At 34.4% G+C, this 18,562-nt stretch overlaps 1 protein-coding gene across 3 annotated transcripts in view; it reads left to right on the top strand.

Annotated features, from left to right (window-relative positions):
* XPO4 (exportin 4) overlaps positions 1-18,562 on the top strand; it is a 119,806-nt gene that overhangs the window by 25,638 nt on the left and 75,606 nt on the right. For 2 of the 3 annotated variants that reach the window (XM_041768317.1, XM_041768316.1), the window contains 3 exons: positions 793-898; positions 6,492-6,633; positions 10,609-10,747. In XM_041768317.1, coding sequence (XP_041624251.1) covers positions 805-898; positions 6,492-6,633; positions 10,609-10,747 — 375 coding nt within the window. In that variant the 5' untranslated portion in view covers positions 793-804. Of the gene's footprint in view, positions 1-786; positions 899-6,227; positions 6,382-6,491; positions 6,634-10,608; positions 10,748-18,562 lie in introns of those variants that run through there. The other variant, XM_041768318.1, reaches the window with a different exon arrangement.

Raw genomic sequence — 18,562 nt, 5'->3', positions numbered from 1 at the left:
TGGTTTAATGGTGATTTTAGAAAACTTGAGGTAAAATTATCTGATAAAACTTTTATTTTAAAGGATTGCTGTTAGAAATTAATTTTTAGTGACTTTGGATTTGGTTTCACCAGTGCTGAAGAATTTAGAGATTATTTGAACTTTGTCAAGTTAGGCGAAGTAATATATTTTGGAATAAAAAGCAATAAGTTAGCTATGTTTAAAAGATAAGGAAAATGTTAGGTAAGTATCTATCTTCTAAAATGTAGCAACTTTAAAGGATTCTCACCCAGAGTTTGCCAGGAATTTCTTCCATTACCCTGAAACCATATTTTAAATATTTATTATGAAGTTTTATACTTTATAGTTTTTTATGCTTTATAGTTTCTTTATTTTCATTTATTTATTTATTATTTTTTTAAGGTAAGGATTCTGTATTTTATTTTTTTAAGATTTTATTTATTCATGAGAGACACAGAGAGAGAGAGAGAGAAAGAAAGAGAGAGAGGCAGAGACACAGGCAGAGGGCGCAGGCTCCATCCATGCAGGGAGCCCGATGTGGGACTCGATCTCAGGTCCCCAGGATCATGACCACGGCAGAAGGCAGTGCTAAACCACTGAGCCAGCCACTCGGGCTGCCCTTATAGTTTCTTTAAAATAATAAGCAGGAATTGTCCTCCCATTACCCCCCCAAAAAGTGAAAGTATTTTCTTGTGTTGTGGGTTAAAGGTTTGCTATTGTTCAAGCTTTTTTATTAAACAAGTGTACTTTGTTTTTTTGTTTTGTTTTGCTTTTGTTTTTTAAACTCTCAAGGCACCACCTTCCATGGTTAATAATGAACAACGCCAGCATGCAGAGCACATATTCTTATCCTTTAGGAAATCAAAATCACCATTTGCAGTTTGCAAGCATATTTTGGGTAAGTATTCACTTCAAAAATATTTTTGCAGAATCAATTCTCATTTCTATCTTGAATGTTAAGATATTTTAAATTCCTTTTAAAACAAGCAGGTTTGTATAGTTATAATTTTCCATTAATAATCACTATTCAAGTGGCTTTAAAGATATTCCATAAAAAAAAAAAAAAAGATATTCCATAAAGCCAGACAGAGAACTTTGTTTTTCCTTAGAATTTTCTTCCCCTAAATATAGTATTCAATAATTTGTTTTAATACTGACCATAACATGAAGGCTGTTAATGGTGGGGGGAAAATCTAATATATTTTTCAGTTGTTTTCAAGAGTCCTTTCACTTATAGCAAATATACTGTCATATATCATATCCTAGTGTTTTAAAATTATGATTATTTTTGGACGTTTCAACAGTTTTTCTTTTAGCTTTTTTTCTGAAAAAAATTTTAACCATATAGTTTGTGCTCCACTTGCTTAGCAAATATTAGTTCTGTGTAGGTTATCACTGTATATTTTAAAACAAAGTGTTAATTTTTACTATTGTAAAAACGTTTTATTACTACCTCTTAGCTGGCATGTGTACAGAAATGCTCTTTCCTTTAAAAATAATTGCAAAAGTTACAATTCTTGTCCAAAAATGGTATTTTCTAAGAGATACACAGTCTTCTGCCTCTTAACATATTTTTAAATAATCAGAGATTTTATTGGTTATTGTTATTTTATAACTTAATTATTGTTGGCTCTACTTATTGGAGCCATTTTTTGTAACCAATATACTCTGAGTTATCCTTGACCATAAAATTGATTAGTTGTGTATTAAGAACTAAAATATCTGGTCTTTTATTCTTGTGCTTTTTGTGAGACTTAACTGTTAGCCACTAGCACTCTGATTTCCAGATTGAAATAGCCTATAATTAGCATTGTGTTAAAAGTGCTTTTCATATAAGGACTTATAAATGAGTTGTTAGATTGGAGTGAAAAGAGCCCTGCTGTGGATACTGTGAGATCTGGGCACCAGTGATGCCTGTTGCATGGTAACAACTTGAGGACGTCACTTAGCCTTCTTCTCATCTGTAAGACGGCAACATTGGGACCATTTTCCTTAATGGACTTGGTTGCCGTAAGCTGTTATGAGGCATGAATGTAGTAACATTTAAAACCACCTTCTAAACAGTAACATAAGTGACCCTATTACCTGATTTCAAAAGACATTTTAAAAATATGACAACCTTAAAAAATCTTCTGTTCTCTATTTGCAAGGAGCTAGCAGTGGTGGTGAAGGTGGCTCTGTCTCATTCAGGAGTTAGATCTTGTCATTAGAGGAATAGTTTTTTTTTTTTTTTTTTTTAGAGGAATAGTTATAATAACCACCTTTTGATTTCTAAGTGAGGCAGTTTTGATCTTTTTTTTTCTTCTTTTTTTTAATGGTCAGTTTTTATACTTTGGGTGAATTTGTTTCTGGCACCAAGAAAATTTGTTATCGTATGCCTGTGGGGAATATTCAATTTAATGTTAAATTACAAGAAGCAAAACTAAAGATCACAATCAAGAATTTAAGGGAGCCTTCATCTTTACATCCTTGAAATTATTCAGCATTTGGAAATTAGATTTAGAAAACCATTGTATTAAACTATTCACCTAAAGTAATTTGAGTCTGATTTTTATGGCATATGCCTTAACTACATTAATTAGGATTCCATCATTTTCATCTGACTTTCTATGATAATCCAGTTATCATTCTGTATTAGTTGGGAAATAGTTGATCTAAGTTTGTAAGTATTTTTTTTAGAGTGTATTTGTTTATACGACTCTTTCCTTTTTAGAGTTTGTATATTTTATGAAGTACTATTGCTTTGTTATGATTTGAGCTTGTTTTGGTATACTTTTGCTTTCCTGATAAAAATTTCTAGAGAATAGTATTGCTAGTTCCCACTGTGCTTGAGACATTAACTATTTAAAAGGTTGAGTGCATGTATAATAAGCATAATCTAACCATTAATGTACTGCAAAGCCCTGTGTTACATTAATGTTTACATCTAAACTTCACAGAAAATCTTTCAGCTCCTTACTCAGTTGCCACCAGCACAGAAGGGTCAATTCCTCTAAGAAGACTTCTCATACAAGTGGCAGTCAATCGCAGTTCAGAATTTTCACATTCTTATTTAGCGTTAATATGTCATATTTATACAATGTCTGGGTGATATATTCTAGTAAAGGGGAGACGTTCTCTTTGATGCTTCCCTTTTCTGGCCTCTTAAAATTCTTCCTTCCCTCTTCTGTCTTAAGTTTTATTATGTTTCTTGTTTTTCCTCATTTCTTTCTCTTCTTATTCTTTTATTTTTATTATAGGTTTACTTTTCCACTCTTCTCTGTGTGTGTGTGCACGCACGCGCATGTGCGTGTGCATGTTGCATGCCTGTGCATTTTATCAGAAGAGTACTTTTAGACTTCTTCACTTCAGAAGTCTTTGGCACTTAGGAATTTGCTAGTTTGGTCTGGTCAAATATGCATTCACAAATCCTGTGAGTTCTGTTCTTGTTAAAGTGATACACCCAGCCAGTGAGAGATTGGTTCCATACTTCTGGAGCTAACTTTGTAGCATTCTTCTATCTTTTTTTCAGGGGGGAAATGAATTTCTTTAATTTCTTATCTCAGAAATGGTTGAAACAAAACAAAATAAAACCTGAGACTTTTCTTGATTGGTGTGCCTATGTATTACTAAGCAGACTCTGGAGCTTCTGTTGCTTATGCTTTGGACAGAAGTCTTTAAGCAGAGAGGTGATTGTATGTAGTAGCTGAACATCTGGGACTCGATTACTATAGTTTTAGTTTTCTTTTGAAAATATTTTTTGAACAGAATGTAGTGCTCTGCCTCTCATTATATACTTCACTTTAACTTTCGTCTTCATGGCTCTATGTAGTTTCAGATGGCTGACATGATAGAAATGAATTTTATTTACATAATTATTATTAAAGAGAGTTTACTAAGTAGGAAGTGAAAGCTTACTGCTAAAGTGGCCTAAAATAGTTTGTTATCTAGACAGTGTCGTGGTCGGTGGAAAATCATCCTAAAAGTATCAGAAATTCTAGGTAAGTTGTGATTTCCTCATGAAGACCTTGCAATTTCGAGCATCTTTAGAGCGGAGAGCAAGAATAAGGCTTGTTTGTCCATGTGAAGTCTGATCTTGCTGGTAGCTTCTAGAGTTCCATATAGGATATGGAACATTTATATTACATATTTGTACATTTATATTATGTGTAAGTGCAGTTTATGAAAGCTACTCATAAATTTTATGAGAAAGTATAATTCATTAGGCTAGGAAAATTCCTCCTTTTAAATTTGGAATTTGGCTTTTCTTTTTTTCAGATTCCTCCATTCTTAGAGTAAGCTTCTTATGGGAGTAGTAATTTAGATATGCCTATTTAATATCAAACAGCTATTTAAGAAGGAGTTATCTTGGAAACTTTTTTTTTTTTTAAGATTTTATTTATTTATTCGTGAGAGACAGAGAGGGGTGGGGGCAGAGACAGGCAGAGGGAGAAGCAGGCTCCATGCAGGGATCCCAACGTGAGACTCTGATCCCAGGTCTCCAGGATCATGTCCTGGGCTGAAGGCAGCACTAAAGCGCTGAGCCACCCAGGCTGCCCATCTTGGAAACTTTTGAAAGTCACTTGCCTTCTGCAGTTATTTCCTCCTCCATTCCTTACAAAAAGGAGGAGAAGGCAGGAAGAATGGGTTGGATATAAGCACAGTTAGAAATAAGCGTGTTTCATTGCTTATGAAAACGAGAAGGTGCTTGCTTGGTCTTCTCTTCATTGGCATATGCTCTTAGGGGCGGGTTAGTGTTGCTCAACGAACATTTACCAGCCATGTGACCTTGAATTTCTTCTCTTAATCTCTTGGTGCATCAATACTTTCTTCACCTGTAAAATGCAGGAAATGAATTAGATGATCTTTGGAATTGTATTTCCAAAATTTTGTGAGTCCCTAAGATTTTGCTTCTTTGTTAAAACCCATAGTTAAGGATTTTAGGTTTCTTGTCCCTAAAATTTTTATTATTTCAATAGAAAATGAAATTAGGCCATCAGTCATTTATTTTCAAGAAGAGGTTTATAATAAGATTACTTGAATTACTTTTATGAAGCAGTACCATATTTCTCCTTAAGTGATCTAAATAGATACAGCTAGTTTGTTTCAAATCCTCTTTTTTTTTTTTCCTCTTTGAATAAAACACCCCCCCCCCCCCTCGTGGAACTTTAAACACATCTTTTTATAATAGGTTTACATTTTTGGAAGCTGTTGCTTTATTTATTGATAATATTTTAAGGTTTCTATATTTTTGTGAGTTCTGATTATCATCTTAATTAGAATTCATGTTAAAATAGCATTGGAATAATCAAACTTAAAAAAAAAAGTCCGAATTGGTTCCTCTTACTAGTTTTCATATGTTCAAAACTCATATGTAGTAGTCTAAATTGATTGGAATTTTGTAGGTATACCTTTTCTCATGCGTTTTTATAACTAATTGTGTCAAGATCACTTACAGGAGTTTTAAATGACCTAAGTTTGAGTAGGAGAGAAAATGATGTGCCTGACTATATCTTCATGCTCTTCTGATAAATTCTTGAAGGTGCCATTCTATGCCTAGAGTTAATTTCTCATGGCTTTCAGATACTCATGTCTAGTGATCTGGCAAATAACCTGCAATCTAATCATAGACTTTTTCATGGATTTCATGTGATGGTTATTTTTTAGAACTTCAGAAAATTTCTACTTTTTCTTGACTTCATTTTGACTATTTCTCCCTTTTGATAATGCTGTTTGGAAACCAATTGTAGTGGTACTGGTGAAAGAAAGAAAAAATAGAAAATTAAAATATTTCTTACATATGTTAATTTTCTATGTTTTCTTTCCCTCCTGATTCAGTTTTTAGTTCAGAAACTATAATTTGCTAGTTAAGGCTGGGTTTTTCTAAGTGTAGCTTTGGAATTTTACTCAGTTTGATCAGTATTGCAATCAGAAAATTCACAAGAACTTCTCACCTTGTGTAAATGTGACTTAATTTTTTTTTTTTAACATTTTGAGAAATGTAACCAGAAAGTGATTGTGTTTATTTCTGAACTTGCTATTGGAGATGGGCCATCCTGCTGAAAGCTTAATCACTTAACAAATATTTTAACAGCATGGCTCATCCCAAATAGTAATGTTCAAAGACTAGTTTCAGATATTTTGTAGATATGAAGCTCTATTTTGCACAGGGTGAGAATCTCTTAGGAAATTTTCTGATTGCTTTATATTTTTATTTTTATTTTTTTTAAAGCTGTGTTATTTTTTAGTTCTTCATGCTTTGGAAGTAACAGTTGAAGAGAGGTGAGGAAAGTTTGTGAAAATTGTGATCGGTGATTAGCTGCCACCTGCCTGGGTGTCTTCTGAGAGGAACTAACCTCTTTGTGGTGCTAGAGCAAGGTCACTGGATTAAAAAAAGAACAGGTAACCATCTTATTCCTTGTCTGAAAAGTTCTGTTTTTAAATTAATAAATGCAGAATGTTCAAAGGAAGATGAACCGCTGTTTAAAGAAAATTTCTAATTTTCTCCTCAGAAACAAGTAAAGTGGACTATGTCCTCTTTCAAGCTGCCACAGCCATAATGGAAGCAGTTGTCCGAGAGTGGATTCTCTTGGAAAAAGGTAGCATCGAGTCACTGCGAACATTCCTTTTAACCTATGTCTTACAAAGGCCTAAGTAAGTATGTGGTGGAGATACTGCTAAAATACTTCTGCTGTGCTTTTTTTAAACTTTTTTTTCTTTATTGTAATGATATATGTTTATGGTTAAGCTCTGCTTGGGGCTTCTATTTTAAAAACACACACACATGGTTGTGGATTGCTTTTGGTACTTAATGAACTACTTAAGCTTATGGAACTACATCTTGTTTCTTTGAAAAGATTATTCTGGATGTTAGGGTTTTTTGTGTTGGTTTAGTTCCAAAGATTTTGGTTATAAATAAAAGTTGATCTTGGACTCCAGAGAAAATCCTTTGTACTTCTTCTTTTGGTACTTGGTAAGTATTATAAGACATAGGTGAGTATCCTCTGACAGGTGAAGAGGGAAATCTAAGTACCATTAACAAACCAAGTGTTTGGTTTGTTATCACTTGGTTCACATCACTTGGTTCTATATATATATGTATCATTTGGTTTTATATATATATATATATATAATCAAGTAAACTGGTGTATATATTTATACACACACACACACACACACACAGAAATGTACATTAATAAGGTTGTAGAAGAGAAAGCACCAAATTCTTTTAGTAGTGTCTTTTGGAAAATGGATCAGTTTTCAGAAATAGGGTAAAAGGAAGTTTCCTTTTTGTGTTATACCATTCTATTATTTGAACATTTTATAAGATTTGTACATTCATTGCTTATATGATATATTTTTTTTAAAAAGAAAGAAAATTGTCAGTCACAGAACTTTGGGGAGAAATTCATTTGCTGGGATGGCTGGGTGGCTCAGGTTAAGCGTCTGACTTGATTTCAGCTCAGGTCTTGATCTCAGAGTCATGAGTTTAAGCCCTGCCTTGGGGTCCATGCTGGACATGGAGCCTACTTAAAAAAAAAAAAAAAAGGAAAGAAAAAGAAATTCATTTATTACTTACCTTTTTTTTTTTAAGTCCCCAAATACCAGGTCTTCTTTTAGGAAGAAGCAGTGCACATTGTGTGTATGCCATTTGTGCAGTTGGACAATTGAATACTTTTTGCGTAGATGTTCATTTCCAATTCAATGAAGAAAACGTTATGTAATCAGAAAGGCTAATAATTAGGAATGTGTTGGATGGCATTAAACATGCATAAAGCTTTAAAATTAAAGCATACCTTGTTCCTACTGATTATTCACTAACAGTCTCTGAGTTCATAATGTTTAATAATAATTACTAACATGAAATTTTTTTTTTTTTTTTTTACTAACATGAATTTAGCACACAGTTTAGCGCTAGTTGCTTTACGTATAGAAGAATGCATGAGAGAAAAAAGGCAAGATATACCTAGCCTATAAACATTACAGGTGTAAAGGGTAACGTTTTCTGTAGATGAGTGGATACAGATGTAGGTAGAGGGAAGGTTTGGCTTGGAAACCAAAAAAACTGTTTTTTCCAGTTTTAATAGAATAAGGAAAAATTGATCGGATTTCAAATCTTTCTCTTCTTCATGCTGGTTTTCTTCTTTATTTAAATTTGAATTTGTTGTTTGATGAGGCCATTTGATGTGTGATGTGATACTGGCTTGTCTGGAGCTGCTCATTGAACCCCCACCTTCCCCATATCGGAACCACTGAACTCTGGAGAGTTCGGTAAACTTAAATGTGTGGTTTTGATTGTGTTTGTATATGTGCGTGGGTGTGATCTCTTGTATTTTCCAAAATAGTCTCATTCTTAAATAATTTTCACATTATTTCAGAAGCTACTTTAGAGCTGATTATAGAGTTCTACACTGAAATAGTTCACTTATATATTTTCTCCCAAACTCTGTAAAAAACTTTCAGCAAATTTGGAAGAAGAGTACAGTGAACACACACATACTTTTTTCCTAGTAGGAGCTTAGTTAACATTTGTCATATTTGATTTCTCTCATCTATGTGCATTTCCCCCCGAACCACCTGAAAGTAGGCAGCAGAAATGTAATCTAATTCTCATTCTGTATTTTCATTTCCCTAGTTGTCTGAGTAATGTTATTAATATTCTTTCCTCCTTTATAGGTTATTTGATCCAGGATTTAACCACAGATTATGTGTTGTATTTAGTTATGTCTCTTTTAATCTAGAATAATTTTAACGGGCAGCCCCGGTGGCACAGCGGTTTAGCGCCGCCTGCAGCCCAGGGCGTGATCTGGAGACCCTGGATCGAGTCCCACGTCAGGCTTTCTGCGTGGAGCCTGCTTCTCCCTCTGCCTGTGTCTCTGCCTCTCTCTCTCTCTCTCTCTCTCTCTCTCTCTCTCTCTGCATCTCTATGAATAAATAAATAAAATCTTTAAAAAAAAATAGAATAATTTTACCCTTTTTTGTTTTTCATGACACAGCCAATTTTATTTTATAGAATTTCCTACAGTGTGGACTCAAGTGAAAATTGTTGGTATGCTGCTTAGATAACATATTATGAATCTTACTTTCATAGTATTGTATATTTCTCATTTGGTCCACAGAATTTTTTCCTCTTAGTTGGATAAAATTTGCTTAGTCAAATGGAAGTTGCACTTGATAGTATGCAGAGTGGTTGAGAAAGGGACTGTGATTTCCACTTCTGTCAGTCTGTGTGCAGGGGCAGATTATTTACCCTCTTTGTGCATTAGTTTTTTTAATTGTTATTACTTAACTATTAGAGTTAATATTTGTTTATTCAAAAGATAGTTGTGAGGATTGAATGTTTTAATTTTTGTGAAATTAATTTATAGGAAGCCTTGCATATCATAAGCACCAACAAATGTTAGCCATTATTATTTATTTTCCTAGTAAGTTAATTCTTGCCAATCGGAGTTCCTTAAAAGTAGCTTTATGAAAAAAAAAAGTAGTTTTATGGAGGTGCCTGGGTAACTCAGTTGGTTGAGCATCAGACTCTTGGTTTTGGCTCAGGTCATGATTTCAGGGTCGAGGGATCAAACCCTGGGTCAGGCTCCCTGCTTAGCAGCAAGTCTGTTTGGAGATTCTCTCCCTCTGCCCCCGCCCCCACATGTGCATGCACTCACTCAAATAAATCTTTTAAAAAATAAATAAAGCTAACTTTATGTACATTTTTTAGTAGTAGTTAGTGTATTTGAAATTATTGTGTGTCCCCCTTCCCCCTTCCCAAAAAATAGAAAAATTCACTTTGGTCAGCTCCTGTTTTTCCACGTAATAGAATTTCTGCATTTATTTGTTAATGAATATTTCAAGTCTATTTGAAGGAGTATTTTTCACTTTAGACTTGACATAGACTTGTTTGTTTGTATAAATGTGTAGTAAATGCCTATTGTGTGTTGTGGGGAGCCCTCTTTGGTAATGTCGCACTCTCTGAAGAAAGTGGCATCACAATCTTGGCAGAAGACATTGACATTTAGAGACCCAGAAGTGCATGGGCATGAATTTAAGATTATACTAGTACTGGTTAGAGCAAGTGTATGAGCAGGGTGAGGGGCAGAGGAAGAAGCAGACACCCCCCCCCGCCCGGCTGATCAGGGAGCCTGATGTAGGGCTCGATTCCAGGACCCTGGGATCATGACCTGAGCTGAAGGCAGATGCTTAACTCACTTAGCCACCCAGGCATCCCCAGAATTTCTTTTAATTGTTAGAATCATAATCTGGCTCTTAGTGAACTGACTTGCATCTACTGAATACTGCCTGAATCAGCTAACACTTATATAGGACTTAGTATGCACTGGGCACAGTTTTAAGAACCTTTAATCCTAGTAACAGCCCTGTTACTGTTACCTCCTTTTAATAGATGAGAGAGCTTGAGGCTCTGAAACTCTCTTGCTCAGGGTCACATAGCCAGTAAATGATGGAAAGCAGAATCAAATCTGAATCTTACCACTCTAGAAGCTGTGCATAACCAGTAGGCTCTACACTATCCTCAGATAGAAGCGGTGTTTTAGTTGCTTCAGTCAGTGAGAAATTTGGGAGTATTTTTATATATTAGATTCATGTAATGGTTTTCATAATGATTTTTATGTTTTACAGCCTCCAAAAGTATGTTCGGGAACAGATTCTATTAGCAGTAGCAGTAATTGTAAAACGAGGATCCTTAGATAAATCAATTGACTGCAAAAGCATTTTTCATGAAGTCAGCCAGTTGATAAGTAGTGGCAATCCCACTGTGGTAAGTGTGCTGTCTGTATTTATAAATATTTACAATTTTTTATTTTGTATGAGACAACATAACAACAGTAATGATATCTATATTAAAGAACAAGTACACAGTGTAAGAATCAAGCAGTTATCATTTGTTCATGTTTTCTTTTAGTCCTTTTTTATATTTACATACTATAGATAGAGTGACTTTGCTTTTTCATTTGATTTTGTTTTTACACATTGCCGGTGTTCATAATCATCATTTTAATTGTATAAAATACTATAAGCTAATACACTGTAATATTCTTAAACATTTCTTTTATATTGAGCATTTTCCCTCATTTAATAAACTGATAACTACTATTGATAATAGAAATGTTTGAATAAAATATAAAGTGACGTGTAATGTAACAAAAATTATTTGTTGCTATACTAATGGGTTGAGGTATATTTTGGCCACTAGGTGTTAACTGAAGAAATTTGAGAACCCTTGTTTTTGATCAAATTACTATGGGGAACCTGTTTTTGCCCCTTTCAGTGTCTTGTCTACCTTTTGAGAACTAGTCATGCCTAGAGAGTGATTGGTGGTAGCCATTCTGTCAGAGGCAGAAGGATTGGAGTTGGTGTTAGTGATCAGCTATGATCCTTGGTTAGAACTTTTGACTATTATCAGCTGAAGGGTATTGTGAAGGAATTGGGATTGTTAATACCTGGCTCTTCTGATTTTCAGGTATTAAATCTTAAAATATTTTGGATAGTTTTTTCATTATACCAATTTCTTTAATCATTTGGAAGATACCTAGGTGAGGCTATGCACCTTACAGCTCCTTTTGAATTACTTTACATCTTCAGTGGCCCCTTAGTGAATAGATTTTAATAATTTGATGGTTTGAGATTAGGATGGAGGTACATTTCTGGAGGGCTCTACACATTGTGCCTTACTTTCCATAGTATCTTGGATCTCCTGCCCCTCAACCTCTTACCGTAGGCAGATGCATACTCTCCTCTTTGCCTTAGCCATCTGTCCCTGACTGGCTTGGATCCCCAGTGTGATGTACCAGGGTCTCAACTAAAGGACTGCATAAGCAAGTTGTCAGGACTTTAGAACTTCCTCTACATACCCGAAGTATGTTTTATTTTTCCTTTGGAATACACCAGTGGTCGTATATCTATTCTCTTTTTTCCTTATCAACTTTATTGAGGAATAATTTACTTGTGTTACTGTATCCATTTAAGATGTACACGTCTATGAATTGTGACAGTTATGTATGAACTGCCACCACAGTATAGATATAGAACAATTTTTGATCAAGAGTACTGCTCTCCAATAGAACTGTGTTGATGCAAATGTTCTGGATCTGTACTTCAGTATGTAGCCGCTACACTAGACATGTGTGGCTTTGAGCATTTGAAATGTGGCTGGTGTGACTGAGGAACTGAGTTTTTATTTTTTCTTAATTGAAATTCAATAGTTACGTATAGTTTGTGGCAACCATATTGGACAGTGCAGTTTTAGAGACTTTGATAATCCAAAAGTCTCATTTTATATTTGTTTTCACTTAATCTTGGTATTGGAAAGTTTAATTGTTTACACAAAACTGACAGCTTAAAAAATGTGCATGTTTGAATCATTGCATCTTATGAGTCATTTTGGCTTTGTTTTATGTAGTGAGAAGCTCTCGAAAATAATCCTCAAGATTCTATTTAAAATTTTTGGATAAAAATGATTGGGATGCTGCTTTTTACTTAGGTTAATCTTTATACTTTACCAGTCTCTGTTGGTACACATTGTCTCCATTTCTGATGATGAGCTTTGCTCTTGTCATGCTGATGCCTCAGAGTTGCCTACATTAGTTGTATAATGATAATCTTGTTATATGCAATGTTTGTTAATATTCGTTGCCCAACTAATGGCCATGTGTGCAATCCAATGGTGGCTGTCAATTGATGTTTGAAGGAAAAACAAGTGGAGACTATAACTAGCCAGAGGTGGTAGGGAAGGGGTACCTGCACTATGATGTTTATAGCAGCGTTGTCTACACTAGCCAAACTATAGAAAGAGCCCAAGTGTCCATCGTTTGACAAATAGATTAAGAAGATGTGGTATGTGTGTATATATACATACAACGGTATATTACTCAGCCATCAAAAAGAATGAAATCTTGTCATTTGCAGCAACATGGATGGAGCTAGAGTATATTATGCTGAGCAGAATACGTCAGAGAAAGGTTTCACTTACATGATTTCACTTGTAATTTAGGAAACAAAATAGATGGACATATGGGAAGGGAGGAAAAAAGAGACGGAAGCAAACCATAAGAGACTCTTAACAATAGAGAAATGAGGATTGATGGAGGGAGATTGGGTGGGAGATGGGCTAAGTGGGTGATGAGTACTAAGGAGGGCATGTGTTTATGATGAGCACTGGGTGTTATATATAAGTGAGGAATCAGTGAATTCTACTCCTGAAACCAATATTATTGCACTATATGTTAAGTAAATAGAATTTAAATAAAAATTTGAAAGAAAAAAAAAGTACAGAAGTTTTGGAACGGAGGCTGCTACTTAGAAATGTTATCCTAGCCTCTGCTGCTCTGAATCAAGTTATTTTTCATATTTTAGATTCTACTTGAGACATACTGTTTTCATTTGCTAATCTGCAGTAAAGGAGTCCAGCTCATTGTGATTGACCAGGATTTAAACTTTAGAATATTAACTAGTAATTCTAGTATCTCTATGTTTATGACTAATGCTTTTTCCCTTGTTGGTTTGGCGATCATGTCAGCTGGGATTTCAATATTAAGGTAGAATTTCTGTGGCCTGGCCTCATCTCCCACAAGTAGCTTCTTGGCTCCAGATACCGAAGGCACAGGATCAGGAGTCCCTTGCCTCTCAGGAATGAACACATTCTTGGGAATTGTCTTCTTCTCTTTCTTTCCCCTTGGGTAATTTGACCCACCACAAAAAGTATAGTCCCAATCCAACCTGGCATTTGGATCTTTTTGAGCTACTGAAATAACTCATGTTCTAAGAATGATTGGAACAGATGTAACTGTTTAGTTAGAGAAGATTTTGCTTTATTCACAGTGTATATATACTCTGAGAATAGTGGATAAGTTTAATATCCTCATGAAATACTCCAAAACAAAGTTTTTTTGTTTTTTTAAGTTGAATTTCTACTAACAGGGTTAAGAACTTTTATAGTAGTAGGCAGTCAGTAGTGGGAAGTAGAATTTAATTTCTCGATTGCTGGATGAATTTACTTTGGTGACTACACTGAACATTAAACTAGAAAAGTAAAAAAAAAAAAAAACTAGAAAAGTACTCTTACATTTATATGGCAAGTTAAATACCCACCCTGCCACCGTGTGGCCATCCCTATTTGTCCTTGCCTGGCAGTGAACCTAGCTCATTTGGCAACTCTAAAAAAAAATGAGTTACAGACCAGTAAAACATTTTCTTCTCTCTTTATTTCCTTCTGAGATTGTTAAGAATTTGTGGCAGTGCTATAAGAATTTACTTAAGATTTTCGTAATCTCAGAGACAAGAATATCAGCGGGAGGGAGGATATACTAGCATGATAAAATCAGAACACTGAAACTTTATAAGAGTAAATTTAACAGCTATTTGAAAAGAAGAGATAACTGGTGATTTTTTATAGATGAGTTGATCTCATGAATTATTATGTTTTACTAACTCGTCATACTTCTTCCATCAACCTTCACTGGTCAGAAACTGTATGTAGTCTGGCTTTCCCACTTCCTTTTTATATTTTTTGGTGGTGCATTCCCTTGTACTAAAGTACATGTTCAAATAAGCTTAGGGGCAATATGGTGTAATAGAACACTGATTCTGATTTTGGATTCACATTTAGGCTTAAATCGCAGCTCTGCCATTTACTACCTTACTACCTTGTACAAATTATTTACCATCTCTAGGACCGGATTTACTAATAATGTTTGTAAAAAAAAAACAAAACAAAACATCATAATGTCCATTTCTGGGGCTTCTCAGATGAGAAAAGACAGTATTAAATACATTTAGTCAGCATTCAACAAATGTGTGTTTTTTCTTCCTAGTAGTTTAACACTCCTTTGCTTATAGAACTTTGGGACATATACGTCATCTCTTTTTCTGTCAAGTAGGATTTTAAGTATAGAAATCAGAAGAAAGTATTTATGCTTTTATTCTTGAGTGGAAACTAATTGTGTATTTAGAAAAAAAATACTGGTAACCAACATGATGACTTTCCTTTAAATACTTTAAGAAGTTGAGCAGCCCAGGTGGCTCAGCGGTTTAGCACCGCCTTCAGCCCAGGGCATGATCCTGGAGACCTGGAATTGAGTCCCACATGGGTTCCCTGCTTGGAGCCTGCTTCTCCCTCTGCCTATGTCTCTGTGCCTCTCTCTCTCTCTTTCTGTCTCTCTCTCTCTGTATCTCATGAATAAATAAATAAAATCTTTTAAAAAATAAAAGTTTCTTATAGGGACTCCTGGGTGGCTCAGTGGTTAAGCGTCTGCCTTAGGCTCAGGGCGTGATCCTGGAGTCCTGGGATTGAGTCCCACATCTGGCTCCCTTCAGGGAGCCTGCTTCTCCCTCTACCTATGTCTCTGCCTCTCTCTTTGTGTCTCTCATGAATAAATACATAAAATCCTTAAAAAAAAGTTTCTTATAGTTGTTTACAGATAGTTTTATGGAAAAATATCTAATTCATAAAGCATTTCCTAAGGAGATTGTATTTTTTTTAAATACAGTCCATTTTCCAGGTATCATGATGTATTCTCAGTATAGTTGTGTTTGTACAGTTATTAAATGATAAGTTGTTTCATGCATATCTTTGTAGACAGGCTGTTTTCCTTCTGTGGTTATAAAGGTTGCTGTGGTTACTTCATCTGTTTGTAATAGTATCAGACCCACTCTACTAATTTGAAAGGGATAGACATAGATACTTTACTTCCTAAGGAAATTAGCTAAATTTTTTATTTTAAATTAACATTTAAGCTAAATTTTTCATCTGTTTCATGTTTATTTCCTTTGAAAGTAGTAGGCATATATTAAGTCACTTTTAAAGCTGTTTAATTTAGCGTTTAAGCCTCCTGTCTTCCTCTTTGCCATGCTAGAGAGAAGTGGGTGAGAAATTCACTTGTCTACAGCAGTGCTGCCCCTGGATGTGATAGCCAACCTAATCTCTCTTATCACAAGTCTCATTGATGTTTGCTTAGAAGAGCAGCTGGAAGTCTGCTTTATGTATGGCAACCTTTCATAAAGTTTATTCTTGGTAATAAATCTCCTGGGGTAAGAGCCAGGCTATTATAAGAGACAATCCTCTCTCTGAGCAAGAGTATTTTATTTTGTCAGCTGGAGTTAGTGTTTGAATATCTTGTGCTTAGGACAGTAAGCTGGTGAGTAAGGCAAGCTCTCAAAGGGTATTTTTCACTATCATGAAATTAATGGCTTTCACTAGAAATGAGAACGCTGCTGTAGGACTTGTAATGTGAAGACAGCAGTTATTTACGTTGTTAGTGAATTAACTTGTGAGTTTTTAGTACTTCAGTGAAAGAAAACATTAAAACTCATTTATAACCTTGAGACCTCATTGAATTTTCTATTTGTTTTACATATTTAAATTTTCTTTTTGAAATGTATCAACTGCTAAAAAATAGTGAACACACCATGTATGCATTTTCCACTTGCTTTTTGTTAGTATGATGTTAATCACAGATGTAAATGTTGATTCGTTAATCCAGCTAAGATTTACTGAGCATCTGCTATATTGCTTTAATGATGCTTTAGTTGTAGCTTTCTTTTTTTAACTGATAAGTGATCTTGTGATTTTAATTTGATGGAATGTAGATAATAGTCAAGAAATGGGACCAAAAAATCTAAAATAGATTGTTGTTGTTAATAATGATAAAAATACTGTTGTCATCTTACCTTATCAGATCATAAGCTGCCACCTATATACATAATACTTTTACACACATCTAATTTGAACATTTGGACAGATCTATGAATTAAAAAAAAGGTTGTTAACCCTTTCTATAGATGAGAAAATTGAGGCCAGGATAGATGAAGTGATTTGCCCTCAATTAATTACCTGAAGTGGTATATCTCTTAGAACCCAGGTTTTCTGACTCCTCTGTCAAAACAATAAGATTCTTGTATTAGCCACTTGTAAGAGTCCTGTAGAGTAATTTAGAATTTAGTTTGGACATAGTTTTAATATTTGGTTTCTAACTTGTTGCAAATAAAAATTATTGATTTAGAGCTACTTGTTAGTGTAGTCAGATTGCCAACAGCAATGAGTGATAGACACCAACAAAGGATGGTTGAGAAAAACTGAAGCAAACATAAATCAAAAAGATTGAGCTCTGGTGCCTTTGTCAAAGGGTGTAAAACCTCATATGTTTCAGTAGATTCCAAGTATTCACTTTTTTACAATATCATACAATAATTGCCTTAGAAATAATTCATTTGGAAAAATTCACATGAAGGAAGTTGCATTAAAAATGTTTGCTGATTGCATTTGGATATTAACTTAATTTTCTATGATCTTGGATAAATGAAGCATTGTTATGTTAACCTCTAATACTTCTAAGATTTGTACTAATGGTATTTTATACTGGTTTAATCACTGTTAACTTAGAATGACAGTCTTATAGTATACTACTTATCAGTTAACTTTGATCTGATTTCGTTGAAATTCACCACTCTCAATTATTTACAACAGATTTTGTTTCTGGCCCTCTTAAGTATCAGAGCCTACTACAGAAATAATATCTAGCCCTGACTATGTGACAAAGGGCAAAGAGGCAGCACTTGAAGGTACTGATCAGTAGAGGGGGAGTTAAGAGGTAATACACTTGGGATAACCATTGAGACCTGAAAGTCTGAAACAAGCAGACAGGAACCTTCTACAAGGGTAAGAAAAACAAAAACTTATGATCTGTCAGAGGCAGATTTGATGCTTTTCCCTCCCTTTCTTCTTTGTCCTGAGAAGGAGCTATTGTCTTTTCCCTGTAGGATTTCACTTTTGGCTTGCTTTCTTAGTTACCTTCAGCAGTGCACTGCATCTACTATGAAGGTAACTTGATTTTTTAATGAGATTTAATTGATAATCAAATACCAGAAATGAGTAAACATGTTGGGAAATGAGTCCTGGCCACAATGTGATACGTGATCTGTGAGTAGGGAGAAATATTGTGTTGATATGTGTAGAAGTGCTTTGCTCTCTTACTGTATAATCACTGCTTAATTAGTCATCATTCTTGAGGAATTTCTATTAATTAGGTACCTTTGAACCCTGGTGATATGGTATATTGAATGTTTATAATGTTAATCTCAAATCCTTACAGGGATTCCAAATTAAGGAGCAGTTAAGCTGATACCTTTTAATGATGAGACTATCTTGCTGAATTTTAGTTCTTTTAAAGCTGATAGTTTTAGGTAGGTTAATACTGGAATATTTGGTTTCTGATAATACTTGTTACTATGCTGCGTGATTAATATATTTCTGTGTATTTCTTCACATAGCAGTAATTTGAGAAGAAATAACTTTGTCTCATTTCATAAGTATAAAGTGGAAAAAAGAATGCAAAACTACATATAAGTGATAGTAATGATATATAAATGATGTATACCTATGTATTAAAAAATTAGAAAACTGGGCAGATATTCACAGTAATAACCTGTGGATAGTAGGATTGTGGACAGTTTTCTTTGTGCTTTTCTGTACTTTCTGGTTTTTCTAAGATTAAGATATAGGAAAAAATTAAAAACAAAATATTCTTATGTTCAGAAAACTGAGTCTATACTTTTAGACTGTGCTTTTTTTTTGTTCTTA

The sequence above is a fragment of the Vulpes lagopus genome, chromosome 8 (assembly GCF_018345385.1).
Source record: "Vulpes lagopus strain Blue_001 chromosome 8, ASM1834538v1, whole genome shotgun sequence".
Classification (NCBI taxonomy): Eukaryota; Metazoa; Chordata; class Mammalia; order Carnivora; family Canidae; genus Vulpes; species Vulpes lagopus.
The sequence above is the reverse complement of the archived record's forward strand: the minus strand, read 5'-3'. Positions and strand labels throughout refer to the sequence as shown.